Source organism: Palaemon carinicauda, chromosome 11, assembly GCF_036898095.1.
Source record: "Palaemon carinicauda isolate YSFRI2023 chromosome 11, ASM3689809v2, whole genome shotgun sequence".
Classification (NCBI taxonomy): Eukaryota; Metazoa; Arthropoda; class Malacostraca; order Decapoda; family Palaemonidae; genus Palaemon; species Palaemon carinicauda.
Window position 1 is genome coordinate 122,851,622 of NC_090735.1, and position 20,680 is coordinate 122,872,301.

General features: G+C 39.9%; 2 protein-coding genes across 3 annotated transcripts in view; one reads left to right on the top strand and one right to left on the bottom strand.

Annotated features, from left to right (window-relative positions):
- The window catches only part of LOC137650161 (uncharacterized), an 81,319-nt gene extending 77,173 nt beyond the window's left edge, over positions 1-4,146 (top strand). The window contains exon 12 of the mRNA XM_068383320.1: positions 3,864-4,146. Within this exon, the coding sequence (XP_068239421.1) occupies positions 3,864-4,058 (195 nt within the window). The 3' untranslated portion in view covers positions 4,059-4,146. The remainder of the gene's footprint in view (positions 1-3,863) is intronic.
- LOC137650160 (uncharacterized) overlaps positions 3,473-20,680 on the bottom strand; it is a 72,052-nt gene continuing 54,844 nt past the window's right edge. For both annotated transcript variants that reach the window (XM_068383318.1, XM_068383319.1), the window contains exons 4-9: positions 15,800-15,941; positions 14,475-14,629; positions 13,938-14,112; positions 9,585-9,757; positions 9,159-9,314; positions 3,473-7,827 (exon numbers count right to left, since the gene is read on the bottom strand). In XM_068383318.1, coding sequence (XP_068239419.1) covers positions 7,540-7,827; positions 9,159-9,314; positions 9,585-9,757; positions 13,938-14,112; positions 14,475-14,629; positions 15,800-15,941 — 1,089 coding nt within the window. In that variant the 3' untranslated portion in view covers positions 3,473-7,539. The remainder of the gene's footprint in view (positions 7,828-9,158; positions 9,315-9,584; positions 9,758-13,937; positions 14,113-14,474; positions 14,630-15,799; positions 15,942-20,680) is intronic.

Here is a 20,680-nt window from a genome sequence, read left to right on the forward strand (position 1 = left end):
GAAACTCCCTGTACAATCCTGGGGGCAGAAAGGAAAGGGCTTATCTTCATATTCTCATTCATCTGGAATCAAAGAAACTCCTTTTGTTTTTGGACAATTGTGAAACTTATCAATTGAAGTGCTTGTGTTTTGGACTTGGAGACTGTTCCTTTAGTATTCACGAGGGTGATGGTTCTAATCTCAAAATGGCTCATATTTCTGGGTGTAAGAGTTCTTTTGTACCTAGACGACTGGCTAATTTTCAATACCTGGGAAAAGATTGAGTTCTGAAGGTATGACTGCTCGGGTATTTATTGTGGTGGTTAGGAGTCTTGGTCAGTGTGGAGAGAGGTTTCTTCTCATTCAAACTCAAAGAATTCTATATTTGGGATTGAGAATAGAAATGGTTCCTTTCACATGTTTTTCCATGGGAAAAGAGAATCGAGTATTAACCCTTTTACCCCCAGGCTATTTCCCCCAGGGGTTATTTTTTGTCAATCACATTTTGCAGTATATTTTTTTAAATTGCTCTAACAGCCTTAATTTTCATCATAAAAAGGTCAGGTTGGTCTCATTCTCTTGGAAAATGCCTGAAGTTTCTCAGAAAATTATAAAAAATATGCAAAAAAAAAAAAAATGGAATTAGCAGTTTTTTGCAAGGACGTACCGGTACGTCCATGGGGGTAAAGGGATGAGTTTTGTGAAACGTACCAGTACGTCCTTTGGGGGTAAAAGGGTTAACTGCATTTGCTAAAGGCAATGGCAGAATAAACTTCTATGTTTGGGTGAGTGAGTGTTGTTGGGAGCAAATTTTTAACACGTATCTTTTCATGAATGCTTCAGGAGGTGGTTGGAAAAGGAATCAGTGATAAATATCAATTGCCTGTAACTCTTAGCTGTACTCTAGGCCTTTCAGCTCATGAGTCTCTGATGATGGGAAAATGTGTATCATTTTTTTAGTCAAGTTCTGGTGGCTTTGGAGCTAAAGAGAGACCAGAGTTGATGCGTAGATGATATCAACCTACTCAGGGGAGTAGAGCTTTCTTCTCCTTCCCTGGAGTTAATGCTCTTCATAGATGCATCAAAGGGTGGGGGCTCACCTGTTGCAACACATGACATGTTTTCTGGCCCTCAAACACTTCCAACAGCTCCTCTGAGGTGACAACACGACAGAAGTGCTATATCTAAACAAGCAAGAAGGTACTTTTTCATAGCAGCTATCCCATCTAGCTGCAGGAATCCTAAGATGGGCAGAAGACAACTTGATCGCCCTATCAGCCCATTTCATTTTAGGCAAGAAAATCATCCTTGCCAACAACCTGAGCAGGAAGAGTTAGATAGTTGGCTGTGAGTGATCTTTGCTTCCTCGAATAGCCAACAAAGATTGTCTTGGCTTTGTGGGGTTCACCAACTATAAATTTGTTCGCAACGTCCCTGAACAGGAAGTTTACAGTGCACTGTTTGCCAGTACCGGATCTCTAGGCAGCTCTTCTGGAGGCCTTTCAACATCTGTGGGACAACCTGGACGTGTACATGATCCTCCCTTATGTCTGATGAGGAGACTCATCAACAAGGTAAGGGTATTACAAGACCTGTATGACTAATGGCTATGGTGTGGCAGCAAGAAAAATGGTTCGTGAACCTTCTACTTCTACTCACAGAGGTACCGAGAGATTTTCAAGCCTCTCCTTCCCGACCTCTTGGGACAACCTCGCGTAGATATATCACAGGGAAGTTGCTTCCCTACAACTTTACGCCTGGAGGTTATCCACATCTCCTTGCTCAGAAAGGCTCTTTGCAAGCAGTGGTGAAAGGGATGTCTGGATACCTCTTTGAGTTTTTTTATTGCTGTCTACTAGGGGAAGTGGTTAATATTTTGTGAATGGTGTCATGAAAGGAATTTTGCTCCTTGATAGTAAGAGTTCCTGCTGTACCTCAGGTAGGAAAAACTCTGCTTGATCTCGGCACTGAAATAATTTGACCCTTGTCTCTAGACTGAATATAGTTGACATTTCCTTCTTGACAGAATTCTCTCTCCCTATGAGGAGTTTTGAGCTTACTTGCCTTCAGTTGAAAGTTAGATCATCACCTTGGAATGTAGTGCGAGCGTTACAATCCGCTGCATCAGTCCTCAGATCGTGACCTGACCCTTAGGACGGTTTTCCTCTTTGCCCTGAGCTTAGCCAAATGGGTCTGCAAGTTGCATGGTTTTTCCTACAACGCAGCCCATTCAAGAGGATGGTGGCAGGTAATGCTCAACTAAATGACTTAGTTTGTTGTTAAGCTTCAGAATCCAGCTGTAGCTAACCCAACATTTGGGACCTTCCGGATTTCAAGTCTTCATCATGTAATCAATGATCTTGATCAACTGTTACTGTGTCCTGTGAGAGCTCTGAGGCACTATCTTAAACAAACATCTGGAGCTTGGCCACACGTCAAACCATTTTTTCTTTTCTTTAGCATGGGCATGGCCAAAAGGAGAGTTACAAAGAACCTGATCTCTACATGGATTTGCTAGGTAATCGAATGAGCGCTGAATCCTGGCTCTCCCCCCAAAAGGTCGCAGTCCCAGAGCTCATGTTGTTAAGGGCATCAGTATACAGTATCCCAAGCATATAAGACAAACTATGATGTGGAGCAGGTTTTACGAACGGGTGTCTAGAAGCATCAGAAGTTGTTCACAGCTCACTACCTGCAAGACATAATCTACAGGAACCTGGATACCTCCTCCATAGGTTCCTTGGTGGCACAACAAGTGGTGTAAGCTACCTTGACACACTTATAGGGTAAGTAGCAATTGGTCAAGGGTGGACGATACCCAGTGTTAGTCTGGGATGAATGGACAGAAGGACTGACCGTTTCCTCCTTCATCTTCCTCGGGATACAGCATCTAGACAATTCTGTATACCTCCAACTGCAGGTAATACCCATTTCCCTTATGTATCCTGAAATAGGTTATATATTTTGTTATGTCCCCATCCTCCCCGCAAAAAGGAGGCGGCCACTGTCTAGGTTAAGTGAGAGGAGTGCTACACACTCCGATATTCTTATCTGGTTAAGTCACAGTGGTGAAAGTTTCCATACACTTCAACCGCTATTGCGGTAACATGGGTGCCCCTCTCATTCTCACATGAGCTCAGAGCCACACCCCTGGTCAAGTTCCCATCCAGTTGAGTTTTGTACTTCCACCACCCTAAGGGCGAGTCTCCACAGTTGAGCAAAGAGCTTGTATTTGTATAGGAACAACTTACAAATTTGGAATAATCATATAAACTTGCACTCTTTTCTCATACTTGGCCTGCCATAACCTGTCCCCTCTAGAAAGACATGCCAGTATTGAAAGAGGATATGCAGTCTAGCTGAGTGTGTGAGCAGGGTGGTTGGTCTAGGGTTGTTTACCTCGCCTTAAAATTTTATGGCTCGTTTTCCAGCAAGCGGGAACAATAAATCCATAGTAAAGAGCTCAAGTTAGTATGGTTAGGAAAAACACAAATTACTTTCAAATTTGTCTTATATTTTTGTTTATATGAAAAAAACTTTTACTGTATTGTCATTTTCTTATTGATAGCCTTGTATTCTATTGTTAGTACTGTACTATAATTTCAACACCATTAATTTAATCATTTTATTTTTTAAATGGGAAAGCTTCCTCCCAACAGTAGGATACTTGAGTGGAAATACAGGTATCCTTTTCTATATAAATTCCTCATGTGGCTAGCAGTCATATATGTTCAAGTAAAAAGGATTGTATCTGTAAAACAAACATTTATTTCCATCTTTATTACTAGGTGCCAGACATAAACATTAAAATCTCAAAAGGTTTGTTTTTATTAAGCCATACAAACTATTGATCTAATTTGTTCTGCTTTGCACTTTATTTACAGGTACCAGACAGAGAATATGAGGATCTTGGTGAAAAAATAGCTGTGTTAATGATGCCAATTTCGGATTCAGTTGTCCGATGTATGACTTACTGTGATATAAACAAAGATGATGTAATAGCGGTAAGCAAGAAACTGAAATATGTTATTCAAGAATATGATAATATGATGTACTTAGAGTACAAGATTAATGTATGACATTAGTTGTTTTATATAAAAAATATATCTATATTACCACTGTTACCTGGTTTGGAAGTTTAGTTGATAAAATAAAAAAATACTACAATAGTGTATTTTATGTAAACATTAGTATTTTTATACAGTATAATCAGATCAATGAGGTCACAATTAATACCCATTCATGTTAAGTAAACTTAGGTTATTCATCCTTAAGGTAGTAACGTCACATTTATCAGAAAAAACATTTCCGTACAAGCTGTAGATTGTATAAATGGTACAATGTCATATGAAAGAGAAGAGATTAAAAAAAAAAAATGATAGTCGTAGGTTAGAGGATATCAAAATAATCTGGCCTATAACACAATAGGTGGACAATTTTTAATACACAACTAATGACAATAGAAAAGGGTACTTACATTTTTTTTACCTTAATAGTACTTTGTAGTAAGCATAGTATGCTGAGTTTCTGACTGATATTTCCGATATGATTTTTATAAATTATTGTTTTGCCTGTTGCCATCTAAAACCCTATTACCAATCAAAACCCTATTAGAGCTTTTCTAGGAAATTTATTGTGCATGCCAATATCTGAATAATCATTTGTTCCTACACTAATTCAAATCATCGTTCCTAATGGGAGTATGATTTCAGCGAAGCTGGAACGGCCGTTTAAACTTTCAGCAAGGTTAACATAAATGCTGGAGATTGGGCCTTGCTAAGTAGAGGTAGGCCAACCCTCATTTTGACTTTGGCCACACTTCAATACACATGTACTAATCTGCTGCCTCGTAATCTGGTTATTTTCATCTTTATACGCCGACAGTTCATGTTTGATGGATATTGAAGACACAAATATGCAGTATTTCTTGATAACTGTAAATTTGAGACAGTTTCTGCTGTTATCGAATGCACTTGTCTTGTCTGGCAGCATGTCTGTTGCTGTTCTATCCCTGTTAAGTGTGACCTGTCAACAACAATGTAAACCTAAGGAAGTAGGTTTTCCTTTAATGTTGCTGGTGCTCAGTCTGAGGAAAGGTGTTAAGATCTCACCTGATTGTACTTTCTCTTCCCTCTTTATTCAGCCTCATCTTCATTAGTCCTCGCTGAAACTTCTTAAGAACAAGAGCATGACATCATCAACGTTGTCCGCAAAGACTGATCGAAGAGTTGCGTATGCGTGACTTCAAAAGTTTCTCTCCTCATGGGAGAAATTGTGCTATACCGAGAATGTTCCACTTGGGAGAGGGATCCTATTACTTTCTCGCTTCGTTCTCGAGGAGATGTATGTTCCCATTCTTGAGAAGAATATTGGTACTCAGTACAGATGAGACCAGTGCTCATGAATGAGAAGCAGCATGTGCTGAGACTGTCCCACATTAAGTAGTATTGGCACACACTGCCCTACCTGTGTGTTATCTCGTAACAGGACAGGTTTGTGCAGAAAACTGTCCCTCCAGGAAGAAGTATCAGCACGCCTTGTTCCTGCTGGTACCAAGCATGCTCATGGTTGAAACTGTCCGTCCAGGAAGAAGTATCGCACTTATTTCTCCAGCTGGTAGCGAGCATGCTCATGGTTGAAAACTGTACGTCCAAAGAAGTATCGGTACTTCTTGCTCCTACTGGTACCGAGCATGCTCGTGATTGAAAACTCTCCGTCCAGGAAGAAGTATTGGCATTTCTTGCTACTGCTGGTGCCGAGCATGCTCATGGTTGAAACTGTCCGTCCATGAAGAAGTATCGACACTAATTGCTCCTACTGGTACCGAGCATGCTCATGGTTGAAAACTGTCCTTCCAAGAAGTATCGGTACTTCTTGCTCCTGCTGGTACCAAGCATGTTCATGGTTGAAAACTGTACGTCCAAAGAAGTATCGGTACTTCTTGCTCCTGCTGGTACCGAGCATGCTCATGGTTGAAAACTGTCCATCCAGGAAGTTTCGGCACTTTGTGCTCCTGCTGGTACCAAGCATGCTCATAGTTGAAAACTGTCTGTCCAGGAAGAATCATGCCAAATTGTATTACCTTAAGGTGCAAGGTGAAGCTGCTGGTGCTGATAATGAAGCAGGCAAATGATTTCCTTGATGCATTGGCTGAGATTATTAGGGAAGGTTCATTTTTTGTTGAACAAGTCTCCAATGTGGACGAGAGACTTATTCTGGTAGCCTATGCCGAACCAGATCTACAGCGCTAGGTCGAAGGAAAAACACTCGGCCTATGGACCAAGGGGTAATTGCTTTTTTCAAGGTCTACTACTTCCGTAGGACAATTTCTATGGCTTTGGAGGACACAGAGAAGGAGGACATAACCCTCAAGATGTTCTGGAAGTCTTACAACATCCAAAATGCCATCAAGAACATTGCTGAATCTTGGGATGAGTGGAGGCAACCAGACATGCATGGTGTCTGGAAGAAGCTTTGCCCCGTTTGTCAGCAATTTCTTTGGCTTTATGGAGATAGTCAACAAGAAGGTTGTTGACTAGTAACAACTGGATGACTAGGTGGATGCTGATGATGTCACCGAGCTCCTGGCATCTCATAGAGATGAGTTTTTTTCCTGAAAACCTCATTGAGCTAGAGAGCCAGACAATTGCAAGAGGATGACACCACAACCCCAGAGCCCAATAAATTTACTTTAAAGGGCTTGACAGAAGGCTTTACTGTGCTAGCAGGAACAATGGCAAAGTATGTACTTAAACTGTTATGTACACAAATCCAACTTACGACGAAAATCAACTCGACGCATTGTAAAAAATGGTTCCCGTTCGTAACATGAGCACTACCTGTAATTAAAAATTTCTCCCCATATCTCATTAATGCATTGCCTGCTGAAGATAAAATTTTACAATATTAAAATTGATATATAAACGGAGTGAACGACTTTCCTATCTGTTATATTTCATAGCTCCTATTTCCTGCAGGGTTTCTTCCTTGTAAATAATTTATTTATCCCTTTTATTGCTGACTAAAATATCTACTGTCCTATTTAAAAACATCAGCCTACAGAACTATACATTCAAGTTTCTAAGGTAAACTTCTGTGGACTTATTGATTAGTAGTTCTGCTTTTTCTGAGCTGGCAGTAAATATCCCCATCCAATAATAATGAAGCTAATTTTAAAAATGAATAGAGACTATGCTGAAATGTGTAATCTATATTTTGAACTTTATTTTTGTATCATTCACAGGTGAGTAATTAATGATTTTGCCTTCTTAGCTAGCAATATTACATATTATTAAAATAAAATGTTTTTTTTTTTTATACTTATAATGATACTGCAATATGTTGACCAAAAAGAAGGAAGCAAAATAAACACTTCACAATATCAGCTGCAAATATTCACTGCCAGCAAAAATAAAAATAAAAAATTCATTGAGAAATACAAATCCTGACTTATACTACAATGTTTTGCTAATAAAAGCATTTAGTCACTAACATAATTTGCATTGTAGTTGTGCATTGCATTGTAAACAAAGCTGCATTTACAAAAATGCTTCTTTAGACTTAAATATGTTTCAGAGCTTCTGCTTTCAGTTCTCGTCTAAGTATTTTCCCCGTGGCTGATTTTGGAATTTTGTCTGTGAAACAAACTCCTCCTACAAGCCTTTTGTGAGGAGCAACTTCCTTTGCAACATAGTCTGCAATGGCATCCTCAGTTACCTCTGATCCAGGTGTTAACACAACATACGCTCTCGGTACTTCACCAGCTCTCTCGTCTGGTAACCCAATGACTGCTACATCCATTACATTTGGGTGCTTTCTCAGTAAGTCTTCTAACTCTGCAGGAGCCACCTGTGTTGAATAAAGTCAAGGTAGAACATCAAACTCATTGCTGAGCAGTTAAAGGAACAGTTACATCTTATACTAATTACTTTATTTGTTATTTCAGCAAGGTTATCAGAAATACTGATTGATAGATAATTATTTGGATTCTCGTAAATCTTTGAATTGCTAATGATGAATTTTGCAACTCCCAAATTTCTTAATAGTTATGGTAACCCTAAAATGATGACCAATTTTTTAGTATTTAGTATAGTTTCATAATTTTTTTGTCTGAGGTATAGAAGATTTAAATTTTAAATGCTATTTTTCTAGTATTTATCAATTAACTCTAGAATGCAACAAGAAAAGATTTTTTTACAACAATACACTCGAGAACATTTCCATGTGAAAAGCATTTCTGACTATAATTATCTGTAAGATAACAATAATCATTACATATATCAGAAACGACTGCATAAGAAATAAGTGTGATGGCCCATATCTAGAGGCATGAGCATAAACTAGTCATATGGTTTAAGAGTAACCAGCTAAATGCTGTAGTCCTTTTTTACTTAATTAACTTGAAAGTGTCAAGTAAGGGACAAAAAGTAATCTTGGTAGAGAATTAAAGCTAGGAATACTTCGGTCATAAGTTAACCGTGAAAAAATAACAGTTTAGCCATTCTCTTAAAAAAAAAAAAAAAACACTGCTAGATTCACACCATAAATATTGGGTGCATTTTGTAGACAAGGTTATGTTTCCTAAAACTTTTAAAGCACCAAAGACAGTCCTAAATGCTTCAATTAGCACCCCTTTCACACCAGGCTATCTAAAATGAACCCTTTGCTCTACTGCTTTTGTCTAACTGAAAAATTAATCTTTCAGGGTAGTCTTAGAAAATCTAGAGATGTGAATTACCGGTAGTGATATTACACTACTAAATAATAATTTAAAACACAAAACCCAGAATACGAACACTCTATATTATAATTAACTAATGGCATGCAGCATTTTCACGACCGGAACAAAACCAACTTTTGGTGCTAGACTAAACGACTTGAATTCACACATCTACATCTTTATTCTGAAACATGTAAGAGGACATAATGTCCCGTTAAGTATTACTCAAGGATCTTTGCCGTGTCCCTTTGGCCCCGAACTGCACTCACTTTTTGGCCTTTTTCTATACCTCAGTTCCCACTTCCTTTCTTCCATCTTGCTTTCCAACTTCTTATCTTTTACCTTGTAGTGAAACACTTTCATATAGAACAGGGTGCCTAATGGCCTTTTAGGCCTCAGCATTGGGGGCATATGGTTCAAATAAAATCCTTGATTCTACAAGAAAAAAGAAGAAACTAACCTGCAATCCTTTAACTTTAATAAGTTCTTTTAGTCTATCTACTATATACACATTTTCATCTTCATCCATCTTGGCTATATCTCCTGTATGAAGCCAGCCATCTTCATCTATAGTTTCCTTTGTAGCTTTTTCATTCCTGTAGTAACCTTTCATTACCTGCAATGTTTTTCTTTATCAATAATTATCTAAAAGAGCAGTCAAGTCTTGTAATTCACCGATTAAGAATTCACAGAACCAAAAAATACAAACACTAAAAGTAAAATCATGAAAGCAAATAAATTTACAAGACAATTCACAAATAGTTAATTACTGTCAAATTCTGAATAATAATTTGTAAACTCAGCACATTGAAGAAAATTGTTTCTGATAACGACTTTAAAGGTTATAAGCTACACATACATATGACTTATAAAATATAAAACTCACCTGCGGCCCTTTAATACAAAGTTCACCCTCTATACCGGGGCCAACTGTCTCGCCAGTAGAAATATCAACAATTTTAGCACTGGTATTGGGAACTACTACGCCTGTAGATCCCGGTTTGTAAGCCTTTGCTGGAGTCATGTGTGTAACAGGGGAGGCTTCAGTCATACCATATCCTAAGGATAAGAAAAGGAAAACAAAGGTAATGTTTAAATTAACTTTTTACAAAAGCAAAATAATTGACAATTCATAGGAGCTGAATAACCTCAGGTCCCAGCACCAGGCTACATAACCCAAATTATTACATCCAATCCATTGTTTCTCTTTAATTTGTCTGTGTAAATGCATTTTTAGAGGTACGCAACCTACGACAGAAAATAGCCAAACAAGACAAGAAACTCTTGTCCCACTATACCTACAAAGATGACTCCTGCAAGAGAGTAAGTAATACAGTAGTTTCCCTTTAAGCCTAACAAAGTTGCTCAGCCTATGCCAAAATCATGCTAAAGAAAGAGAGAAAGTGAAGACTGCTCCTAAAAACCATTCTTCCTTTGGTGGGAGCTTATCTTTAGTAATGCTTTAAAATATATGGAAGATTCCACAAGCAGAACAGAGGGTGTTCATAAATATCTGGAATGGTAACTGATTTCCTTTTCTGGAGACAAACTCCCCCCTCTCTAACTCAAAATACCCCTCACCTTCAGTTTAAGACTTTTATGAGGCCCTAAAAATTTGTATAGAAATGTAAGAAATATTATTAAGTGCAGGTCATTCAGCAGTCTAGCCACAGACGTCCTCATTTAGGCAGAGCTAAACGATGTAAGAATTGCACTAAGGTGCATTCTTGACACAGCCTTCTTTTAATAGAGTAAGTTTTACCCTCAGTGTGGTCTTCACATAATAGGTATTTGCAAGATTCTGTGGTTCATGAGGAGGAAGCCTCCTGTGGACCAGTTTGTGACAAGCCTTAACCACAAGCTGTTGATTTATCACTCAATCCAACCAGATGAAAGACTGAAAATTAAATCAAATGCATTCATGGGATTAACATATGTATGCCATTTCACCCACCCGTTTCGTCTAACAGGCAATAGATAAACTCAGGGACTATGTGAATTTAATTGTTACTCCTACTTTGGTAGCAACAGGAATGGTTCACTGATGTCATTTCCTTGGTGGTCAGGCCCAAGCATTTACCAATCCGGAGAAAGGTGTTGTCACAACTGCATAATGTTGCACCTTCACACAAGGTGACTATATGGAAAGGTCTTCAAAGTAGAGGGCTTTATAAAGCAGTAGCACCCAGAATCTCCAGGTATTGCAGAACTTTAAAAGTCCAATCTATATTGGACTAAGGAAGGAAAAATCTGTGATTAATGCAGTCAAACTTTCTTTAGTTTCCTAGAAGGAATTAGTTACCCATCTCATCCATCAAAAAGTTATAGGGCACCTATAAAGCAGGTTTAAATTTCATGGACTATAAAAGGTATTAGTTTGTTGAGTGTAGTTGGAAAAGTGTATGGTAGAGTGTTGATTAATAGGATGAAGGATAAAACAGAGAGTGCAATCTTGGAAGTACAGGGTGGTTTTAGAAGAGGTAGGGGTTGTATGAATCAGATTTTTACAGTTAGGCAGATATGCGAGAAATATTTAGCAAAAGGTAAGGAGGTGTATGTTGCGTTTATGGATCTGGAAAAAGCATATGATAGAGTTGATAGGGAAGCAATGTGGAAAGTGATGAGGTTATATGGAGTTGGTGGAAGGTTGTTGCAAGCAGTGAAAAGTTTCTACAAAGGTAGTAAAGCATGTGTTAGAATAGGAAATGAAGTGAGTGATTGGTTTCCGGTGAGAGTGGGGCTGAGACAGGGATGTGTGATGTCGCCGTGGTTGTTTAACTTGTATGTTGATGGAGTGGTGAGAGAGGTGAATGCTCGAGTGCTTGGACGAGGATTAAAACTGGTAGGCGAGAATGATCATGAATGGGAGGTAAATCAGTTGTTGTTTGCGGATGATACTGTACTGGTAGCAGACACAGAAGAGAAGCTTGACCGACTAGTGACAGAATTTGGAAGGGTGTGTGAGAGAAGGAAGTTGAGAGTTAATGTGGGTAAGAGTAAGGTTATGAGATGTACGAGAAGGGAAGGTGGTGCAAGGTTGAATGTCATGTTGAATGGAGAGTTACTTGAGGAGGTGGATCAGTTTAAGTACTTGGGGTCTATTGTTGCAGCAAATGGTGGAGTGGAAGCAGATGTACGTCAGAGAGTGAATGAAGGTTGCAAAGTGTTGGGGGCAGTTAAGGGAGTAGTAAAAAATAGAGGGTTGGGCATGAATGTAAAGAGAGTTCTATATGAGAAAGTGATTGTACCAACTGTGATGTATGGATCAGAGTTGTGGGGAATGAAAGTGATGGAGAGACAGAAATTGAATGTGTTTGAGATGAAGTGTCTAAGGAGTATGGCTGGTGTATCTCGAGTAGATAGGGTTAGGAACGAAGTGGTCAGGGAGAGAACGGGTGTAAGAAATGAGTTAGCGGCTAGAGTGGATATGAATGTGTTGAGGTGGTTTGGCCATGTTGAGAGAATGGAAAATGGTTGTCTGCTAAAGAAGGTGATGAATGCAAGAGTTGATGGGAGAAGTACAAGAGGAAGGCCAAGGTTTGGGTGGATGGATGGTGTGAAGAAAGCTCTAGGTGATAGGAGGATAGATGTGAGACAGGCAAGAGAGCGTGCTAGAAATAGGAATGAATGGCGAGCGATTGTGACGCAGTTCCAGTAGGCCCTGCTGCTTCCTCCGGTGCCTTAGATGACCGCGGAGGTAGCAGCAGTAGGGGACTCAGCATTATGAAGCTTCATCTGTGGTGGATAATGTGGGAGGTTGGGCTGTGGCACCCTAGCAGTACCAGGTGAACTCGGTTGAGTCCCCGGTTAGGCTGAAGGAACGTAGAGAGTAGAGGTCCCCTTTTTGTTTTGTTTCATTGTTGGTGTCGGCTACCCCCCAAAATTGGGGGAAGTGCCTTGGTATATGTATGTATGTATGTATGTATAAAAGGGTTCTTTGGTGCATCTGAAGTTTATCGTGTATTTTGAGGAAAAGATATTTCACTGTTTTCCTTAACTTATACCTGGGATTTTTATCTGTAAGTAGTAATGAATGAATGAAATGAAGTTCTCTGGCATCCGGACATCGAAGGTCATTGACGCCGATGTAAGTGGTAAAACCCACATACAATCCTATACTGTATTGCTGAATCTTATGCTAAAATGTTTTTACAGGTAATCATTATCTGAAAAGTTAATAATTCCAAAGACTAGACTTTGCCGAGTTTGTCCACTAAATTCGGTGCGAAGTCCCCCCCCCCAGTCGAAGCTGATCAATTAAACCCCACATAATTCCTTCTAAATCCTCTGTCATCATCAGTGATAAAAAACTAATCCAGTGTCCAGTCAGGAGTGTAAACAGGAGGACCAGAGTTCTCAGAGACAACTCTCCGTAGCTGTTCATCTCAACATGCCATTTCAAGAACCTTGTCACAAACATATCAGGTTTTAGTCCATGCAATCAGAGCTCTTTCTACTTCGACTTATAAAGATAGTTTGAATATTACTAATGCTTTAAATGCAAGCACTTAAAGGTTCCCTTCGATATTTTCAAACCTTAGTATTGGGTATATGATACAAATGCAGGAATACTTATTTCCTGGGAAAAGTAAAAGGGCCACCTAAGTTTTACCTACTTTGGATGGTTCCGGAGTTATAATCTTCCTAAAATTTCCATTATTTCATTCATTACTACAAGGCATCTTTAGAACCTAGTCTTCCAGGGTCACTAGTGCACCCTCAGTATATACTGAGTAGATTGCTTCATTTAAAAATTGTTAGCCTACACTAAGAGACCACATTTTACATTACCTAAGAGACTACTCGATACCTTAACAACTCATTCTTTCCTGAAGGATTCTCATGGATTCTTCTTTACTCAGCTATCAGATTCACAGAGCAATTAACAGTTTAATTACATGCCCTAAAGAAGTTTTCCTACTAGCAATCAGTTCAGATATTCTCTTAAGATCCCCTCAAAAACTTGATGCTTGTGAGTAATAATGACCGGAGACTTTAGACAGCACTGTGAAAAAAACAATTTCTAGTTTGGTCTGTTTGCTAAAATTTTGCAGTATTTACAGACATTTAAAAAACAAATGACGCTGCTGTATATGGATGATGGCTTTGTTTGAAAAAAACAATTTTGTATTTAAAGACTGAGTTTCTGAAGATATAAAAAATTAAATATTACATAATATGCAGTATTAATACTAAAACAATATTACAAATATCCAACTGTTATAGAAATGTCTGTTACCTTCTTGAAAATTCATTCTCTCTCCAAACTTGTTTGTAAATTCTTTCACCAGGGCTGGTCCCAGCGGAGCTGCTCCACAAACCATAGTGTGGACGGAGTTTAATAAATCGGGTGCAACCGTATCACTTTGAATGAGGAAATTAATAATGGGTGGAACTGTATGCAGGATAGTAGTCTGAAATACAGTGCAATATTACTTGATTATCTTTAAATTATTCGGCTCATTTTAAGGCAACAGTAGGCCATATACTAAACTTATACAGAACTCTCTGCATTTTATCATTTTCAATGAATCATTAAAATGAATTCAAGTACATGAGAAGTTGAGAATTGACTACTATATAGGTAATTTTCCAAAATAAAAATAGTTTATCAAAAATATTACATTATTAATTCAGTCGAGTTTTATGAAAATTACTCTTCTAACATAAAAATGCATGCTTAATATAAAAATAATTGATATATAAAGAAATTGAGACAATTACAAAAAATTTGCTTTTTTGTTTGAAAATCATATCATCATATAAATGTCCTTACCTGATATTTTTTTATTATACCAACATAAAGATTTGGTTCGAATGTTGGCAGTGTTATCATTTTAGCACCAACATACAGGGACAGTCCCATGCATACAACCATACCATATATATGGAAGAAGGGAAGGACACCCAATAATACCTCTTGAGATGATCCTGTAATAAAAAAAAATTGGATAATAATATATGATTTCTATGCTCACCTCCTTATATGTGGGTGTCTACCCTAAAATAAAAAAAATTCCAATTTTCTGTCACTAATAATATTGCTACAATAGAGGAGTTGGAGATTACATGGCAGTGAGAAAACTTAGGTATCACAACTATCACGACACCACATTGCTTCAATCTTAGTCGAACTATGTTCAACAGCCTCTTGACTTCATTAGTCATGCAAGGGTATATAAAATCTCCCAGGACTTTCATATTACTGAATCCAACATTGATAGAAATTAGGTAGAGACGTAGAGAGAGAGGAATTCTAACACCGTAAGACTAAAAATCTACACCAAGTACCTGAGATTCGTCTTTAATTAAAAAAAAGAAAAAAAAAAAGTTTAATGGTAACAACTCTTAGCTAGTTAAGTCTCGTATAATAGCTTGTCTAGGTATGAAATGTTAATATCAAATAATACCCATGAGGGCCAAAATGCTATTTACACTTTACCATTCCTGACAATAGAACCATATCTCCACAATAGAACCCAACAAGCTGCATTTTCACATTAAAAAAATTAATACTATGCAAATCTAAACAGTTCAATTAAGAGGAAAATCTTCCTCCACAGCTACCACTGCATCCAATACCCAGAACAATCGTCCCCCGCTTTTGGTGAACTCACTTATAGCCAAGTATCTCTGGCGAGCCAAGGTACCGAATTTCACGGCGATTTTCAAAATGTACCGGATTTAACCAAAAATAAAAAATGTTAAAAATTCATATTCTAATCATTTTAATAATAAAATTATTTGTTTTTCTATTACTTTCTTTTCCTATCGACTTAACACTTGAACAAGAAAAAACAGTATGGATTTCTAGGAATAAGTTCAATATAAAGTACAGTACTTTAAAGAAATAAAATGCTTGGACAATGGTCAATAGTAATGTGTATATTAACTATTACATCTATAACTATTCAGACTACAAAAAACTACAGAAACACGTTGACATGACAGAAGATTTAATAAATGAAGGACAAAATTACAAGATATGGAATATACTATGGATGCCACGAAATTTATTTCTAATTACGTAAATAATTTTCAAAGCCAGACGGATTTTTTGTTTTTATATTTGATCATATTAACATTAAAGCACATTTTTACCTGGTTTTATTATACTGTAGAAGGGGTGCATGATCTGTTGCATATTCGAGACCATGTTATGATGAGTGAGCATGACACCTTTTGGAAGTCCAGTTGTACCCGAGGAATAAGGTAAAACAACAATATCTTCTTTAGGATCAATCTAAAATAAACAATGTAAATATACTTAATGGGGAACTGAACTGGATGGAACACACTAAGCATGCTAACCAAGATAATTTAAATTGAAATGACTAATTTTGAAATCATTTGTATTTTTCCTAACTACACAAACCTGAAGGTCTTTACTATGGAGATACATTTCAGCCCCAGTTGAAACTAGCCGTAAAACTTTAAATGAGGTGGTTAGCAGGAGGTAGACCCACCAACCTGCTAACACGTGCCGTAGCCAACATACCTCTGCAATTGCAGGCAGGACTAATTAGGAGTAGGTGACGGCGAACCAGTTTGTGTAGCCTAACAGGCTTCGGGTTTGTATGGTTGGGAAAATTACAAATTATTTCCTAATTTGTCAATTGTTCCGGCACCAAATACAAACTTTACAGCTCTTTACTATGGAGACTCGCGCTTAGGTGGATGGAAGTTCAAGATCAACTGGCTGACCCCTGACCCGGGGTGTAACTCTTATGCTTTGTACGACCTGTGGAAGAGCACACCCTCTCACCTCGCTGACTCTCAATGAGAGATAAAGGCCTGAACAATTGTGCAAAGGTGTGAAAACTAAGCAATGTGACTCGTCAAGGTGTAGCCTGACTTGGAGTCTTGCTTACTTACTTACTTGGACATTACCCGAGTCTCACCTTGCTAGGAAGTCGGGGACGTAACAACATACATGCATATATTAGGATACACAAGGGATGAGGATACCCACCTACAGTCAGAAGAGGCCAGCATGAAGAGTCCCTCAGCTCGCTGAAGCCCCAAGAGAAGGAGAATGAAGATGATAAGGCCAGTCATACACACATTCATACTAGACATACAACCAGGTAACATCTGCCCTCAACTGACAGTTACCTGAACTATGAGGGAGCTAAGATGTTACTGATAATGTTTTGTGCAGCCACCACAGCACCTATGGAGAATGTGTCAAGGCTCCTGTGGGTTATGTCTTGTAGGTAATGGGCGCTGAAAGTAGTCAGACGTTTCCACACGCCCGCCTCTAAGACGGTGGTAGCAGGTTTAGAACGTAGATACTGTTCATATCTTGACGTTCTACATGGGGAGAGGAGCGTATTGCGAGACAGGAGCTGTTGTGCACGCCTTCGTCGTAGTTCAGAAGAGGAACTCCTAACCGAGGAACTTGTGGCCTGCAGAGGAATTATTGGAGTACATTTAAGCAAATAAGTTGGTCCTGAGACCACTTGTTTAAGTGCTTGCACCAATTCCTGGAACCAGGGTTTATCCTTTGCAAAGGTAACTGTTTTTCCTATTCCCTGTTTCTTAAGTATAGGTGATCACTCACCAGGATGAACTATATGGGCGCTCATCAAAAGAGCACGCTGTGCCGGTGCGTTTTGAGGGCGAGATAACCGATTATTAGGTGAGCGCTGATCAGGAGCTCACCAAAAAGGAGAGCATTGGCGGCAAGAGCCACATGGGCACGTACTGAAGGTGAGGCACGCGCACATGAGAGCTATTGAGGCAAGTGCTGACAATACACGGGAGTTTGTTTGCCCTCTTGTGCAGGCAACTTAAGTGTCTACGCATGTTTCCTCTTGTCTGTAGGACACTAAAGCTCATATGGTCTCAGTCTCATCATAAGATTCACCCCTTTGAGTTTGTTTAAACTCAGACAAGTTTTGAAGTGGTGAGTGAGGTATTTAGGTTTGCCGGTTTGCATGCGCCGCAAATCCCTTTTACTGTCCGCGTGTGGTACTGGGTTGCGTGTGGTCCTGGGCTGCACGCGTAGGTGTGTGCATGTGCTGGACTCCCTCAACTGTTGTTGGGCGAGCACGGTATTTCAACTGCGAAAAGGGTAGCGCGTGATGGGTTTGGCACGTAGTTGTATGTGTGGATTGAATCTCTCGCTTGCTCACCAATCTGATCTACTTTTGGGAGCTCCACTGCCAAAAAACTGTAAAAAAGTTGACATACTCTGTCACTGCCCAATGGGCGAGTGTTGCCTACCTTACTTTCTTTCACGTAAGGGAGAGAGGGTTGCTGGATGGGTGGCAACCTGGTGGGCTCTACTCTGAACAAAGAAGAAGCCCTAGGCTTAAGGGTAGGCTCTGGTCTCTCCATTAGTAGAGAGGTACAATGTGTCCTATGGACACGACGGCGGGAGGCGGGAGCTATAAACATCAGTCTAACACCCCGTTATCTAGCTCCGAAAAGCTACACTCCGGAGAGCTTGAACATGTAACAGACAACTTTAGGACATGCTTTATAAATCCTCTTTGAGGAGACCATTCGAGAGATTGTCTTCTCCTCCATGGGCGGGAAGGACGAACGATGCCTGTTGCCGCTCTGGGCTGATTGTCCCACAAATGGGACGACGGGCAAGAGGCTTGGCCTACAACTTCAGGAATTCCTGTTAAGGAATCCTCTGACGGTGTAGTCCGGAGACTATTCGTCCTGTGCCTATGATCGTCGGCCGAAGCCGAAAGAGGAGGGGAAGGCACTGAGGTTACTCCGGGTCGCAAAACAAAGGATAGTTTCGGAACACTACCGCTGGTAAGAGAGCCTCACTCACACCTCGTGTCCCTTGCCGAAGAACCTTTAGCTCTCGAAGGAGAGCCTGAAAACCCTAAAGAGGGCAACAGCCAACGTATTGCATCAGCGGACAGATTTCCCAGTGAAGGAAGTGCGTGTTGCTTCTCTAGGGAAAGCAAACAGGACTTCTGAGCCGCAGCGTTATCCTATCATCAAGTCGCCTCCACTTTTACCCAATATATCCCCAGAGGACACCGATCGAGCAGTCAGGGTCTGTAGGGTTCTATGGCGTAGTTTCTTCAACTTTGAGGATGAACTCAAAGGGGAAGAATCCCTTAGCCTTCTTCTTCCTACACTTACCAATCGCTGTCACTGGGAGGGAGGCCACTCCCTGCACACATCACATGGAGACTCCTATGAACAGGCGTGCCCTCTGCACACAGGACAAAGTGAATGGGGATCTGTGTCCAAGGAAAATATGAAGGGGCCACATCTGCACCCTTCACTGCCTGGAAAAATATGCATTCTATCAGAATGCACACTATCACACTAGAGAAAGGAAAAGTTTAAAATTTTAGACCAGTTGTTCTTTTAACCCTTTTACCCCCAAAGGACGTACTGGTACGTTTCACAAAACTCATCCCTTTACCCCCATGGACGTACCGGTACGTCCTTGCAAAAAACTGCTATAAATTTTATTATTTTCATATTTTTGATAATTTTTTGAGAAAATTCAGGCATTTTCCAAGAGAATGAGACCAACCTGACCTCTCTATGACAAAAATTAAGGCTGTTAGAGCGATTTAAAAAAAAAATATACTGCAAAATATGCTGGGAAAAAAATAACCCATGGGGGTTAAGGGTTGGAAATTTCCAAAAAGCCCGGGGGTTAAAGGGTTAATAGGTTTAAAAACCAAGCATAGCGGAGGAGATCAGACAACATCCGTTCTCTTCCCAGCCGAAATGCAAAGTGGTGTATGTTGTCTACCTCCCGCTAACCAGCAGAGGGGAGTATCACCTCGTCTAAAGTTTTACAGCTAGTTTCAGCTGCTGCGAAATGTATCTCAATAGTCCATCCATATACCAAAGGCACTTCCCCCAATTTTGGGGGGTAGCCGACATCAACAAAAACAAAACAAAAAAGGGGACCTCTACTTTCTATGTTCCTCCAGCCTAACCAGGGACTCAGCCGAGTTCAGCTGGTACTGCTAGGGTGCCACAGCCCAACCTCCCACATTTCCACCACAGATGAAGCTTCATACTGCTGAGTCCCCTACTGCTGCTACCTCCGCGGTCATCTAAGGCACCGGAGGAAGCAGCAGGGCCTACCGGAACTGCGTCACAATCGCTCGCCATTCATTCCTATTTCTAGCACGCTCTCTTGCCTCTCTTACATCTATCCTCCTATCACCCAGAGCTTTCTTCACACCATCCATCCTCCCAAACCTTGGCCTTCCTCTTGTACTTCTCCCATCAACTCTTGCATTCATCACCTTCTTTAGCAGACAGCCATTCTCCATTCTCTCAACATGGCCAAACCACCTCAACACATTCATATCCACTCTAGCCGCTAACTCATTTCTCACACCCGTTCTCACCCTCACCACCTCGTTCCTGACCCTATCTACTCGAGATACACCAGTCATACTCCTCAGACACTTCATCTCAAACACATTCAATTTCTGTCTCTCCATCACTTTCATTCCCCACAACTCCGATCCATACATCACAGTTGGTACAATCACTTTCTCATATAGAACTCTCTTTACATTCATGCCCAACCCTCTATTTTTTACTACTCCCTTAACTGCCCCCAACACTTTGCAACCTTCATTCACTCTCTGACGTACATCTGCTTCCACTCCACCATTTGCTGCAACAACAGACCCCAAGTACTTAAACTGATCCACCTCCTCAAGTAACTCTCCATTCAACATGACATTCAACCTTGCACCACCTTCCCTTCTCGTACATCTCATAACCTTACTCTTACCCACATTAACTCTCAACTTCCTTCTCTCACACACCCTTCCAAATTCTGTCACTAGTCGGTCAAGCTTCTCTTCTGTGTCTGCTACCAGTACAGTATCATCCGCAAACAACAACTGATTTACCTCCCATTCATGATCATTCTCGTCTACCAGTTTTAATCCTCGTCCAAGCACTCGAGCATTCACCTCTTTCACCACTCCATCAACATACAAGTTAAACAACCACGGCGACATCACA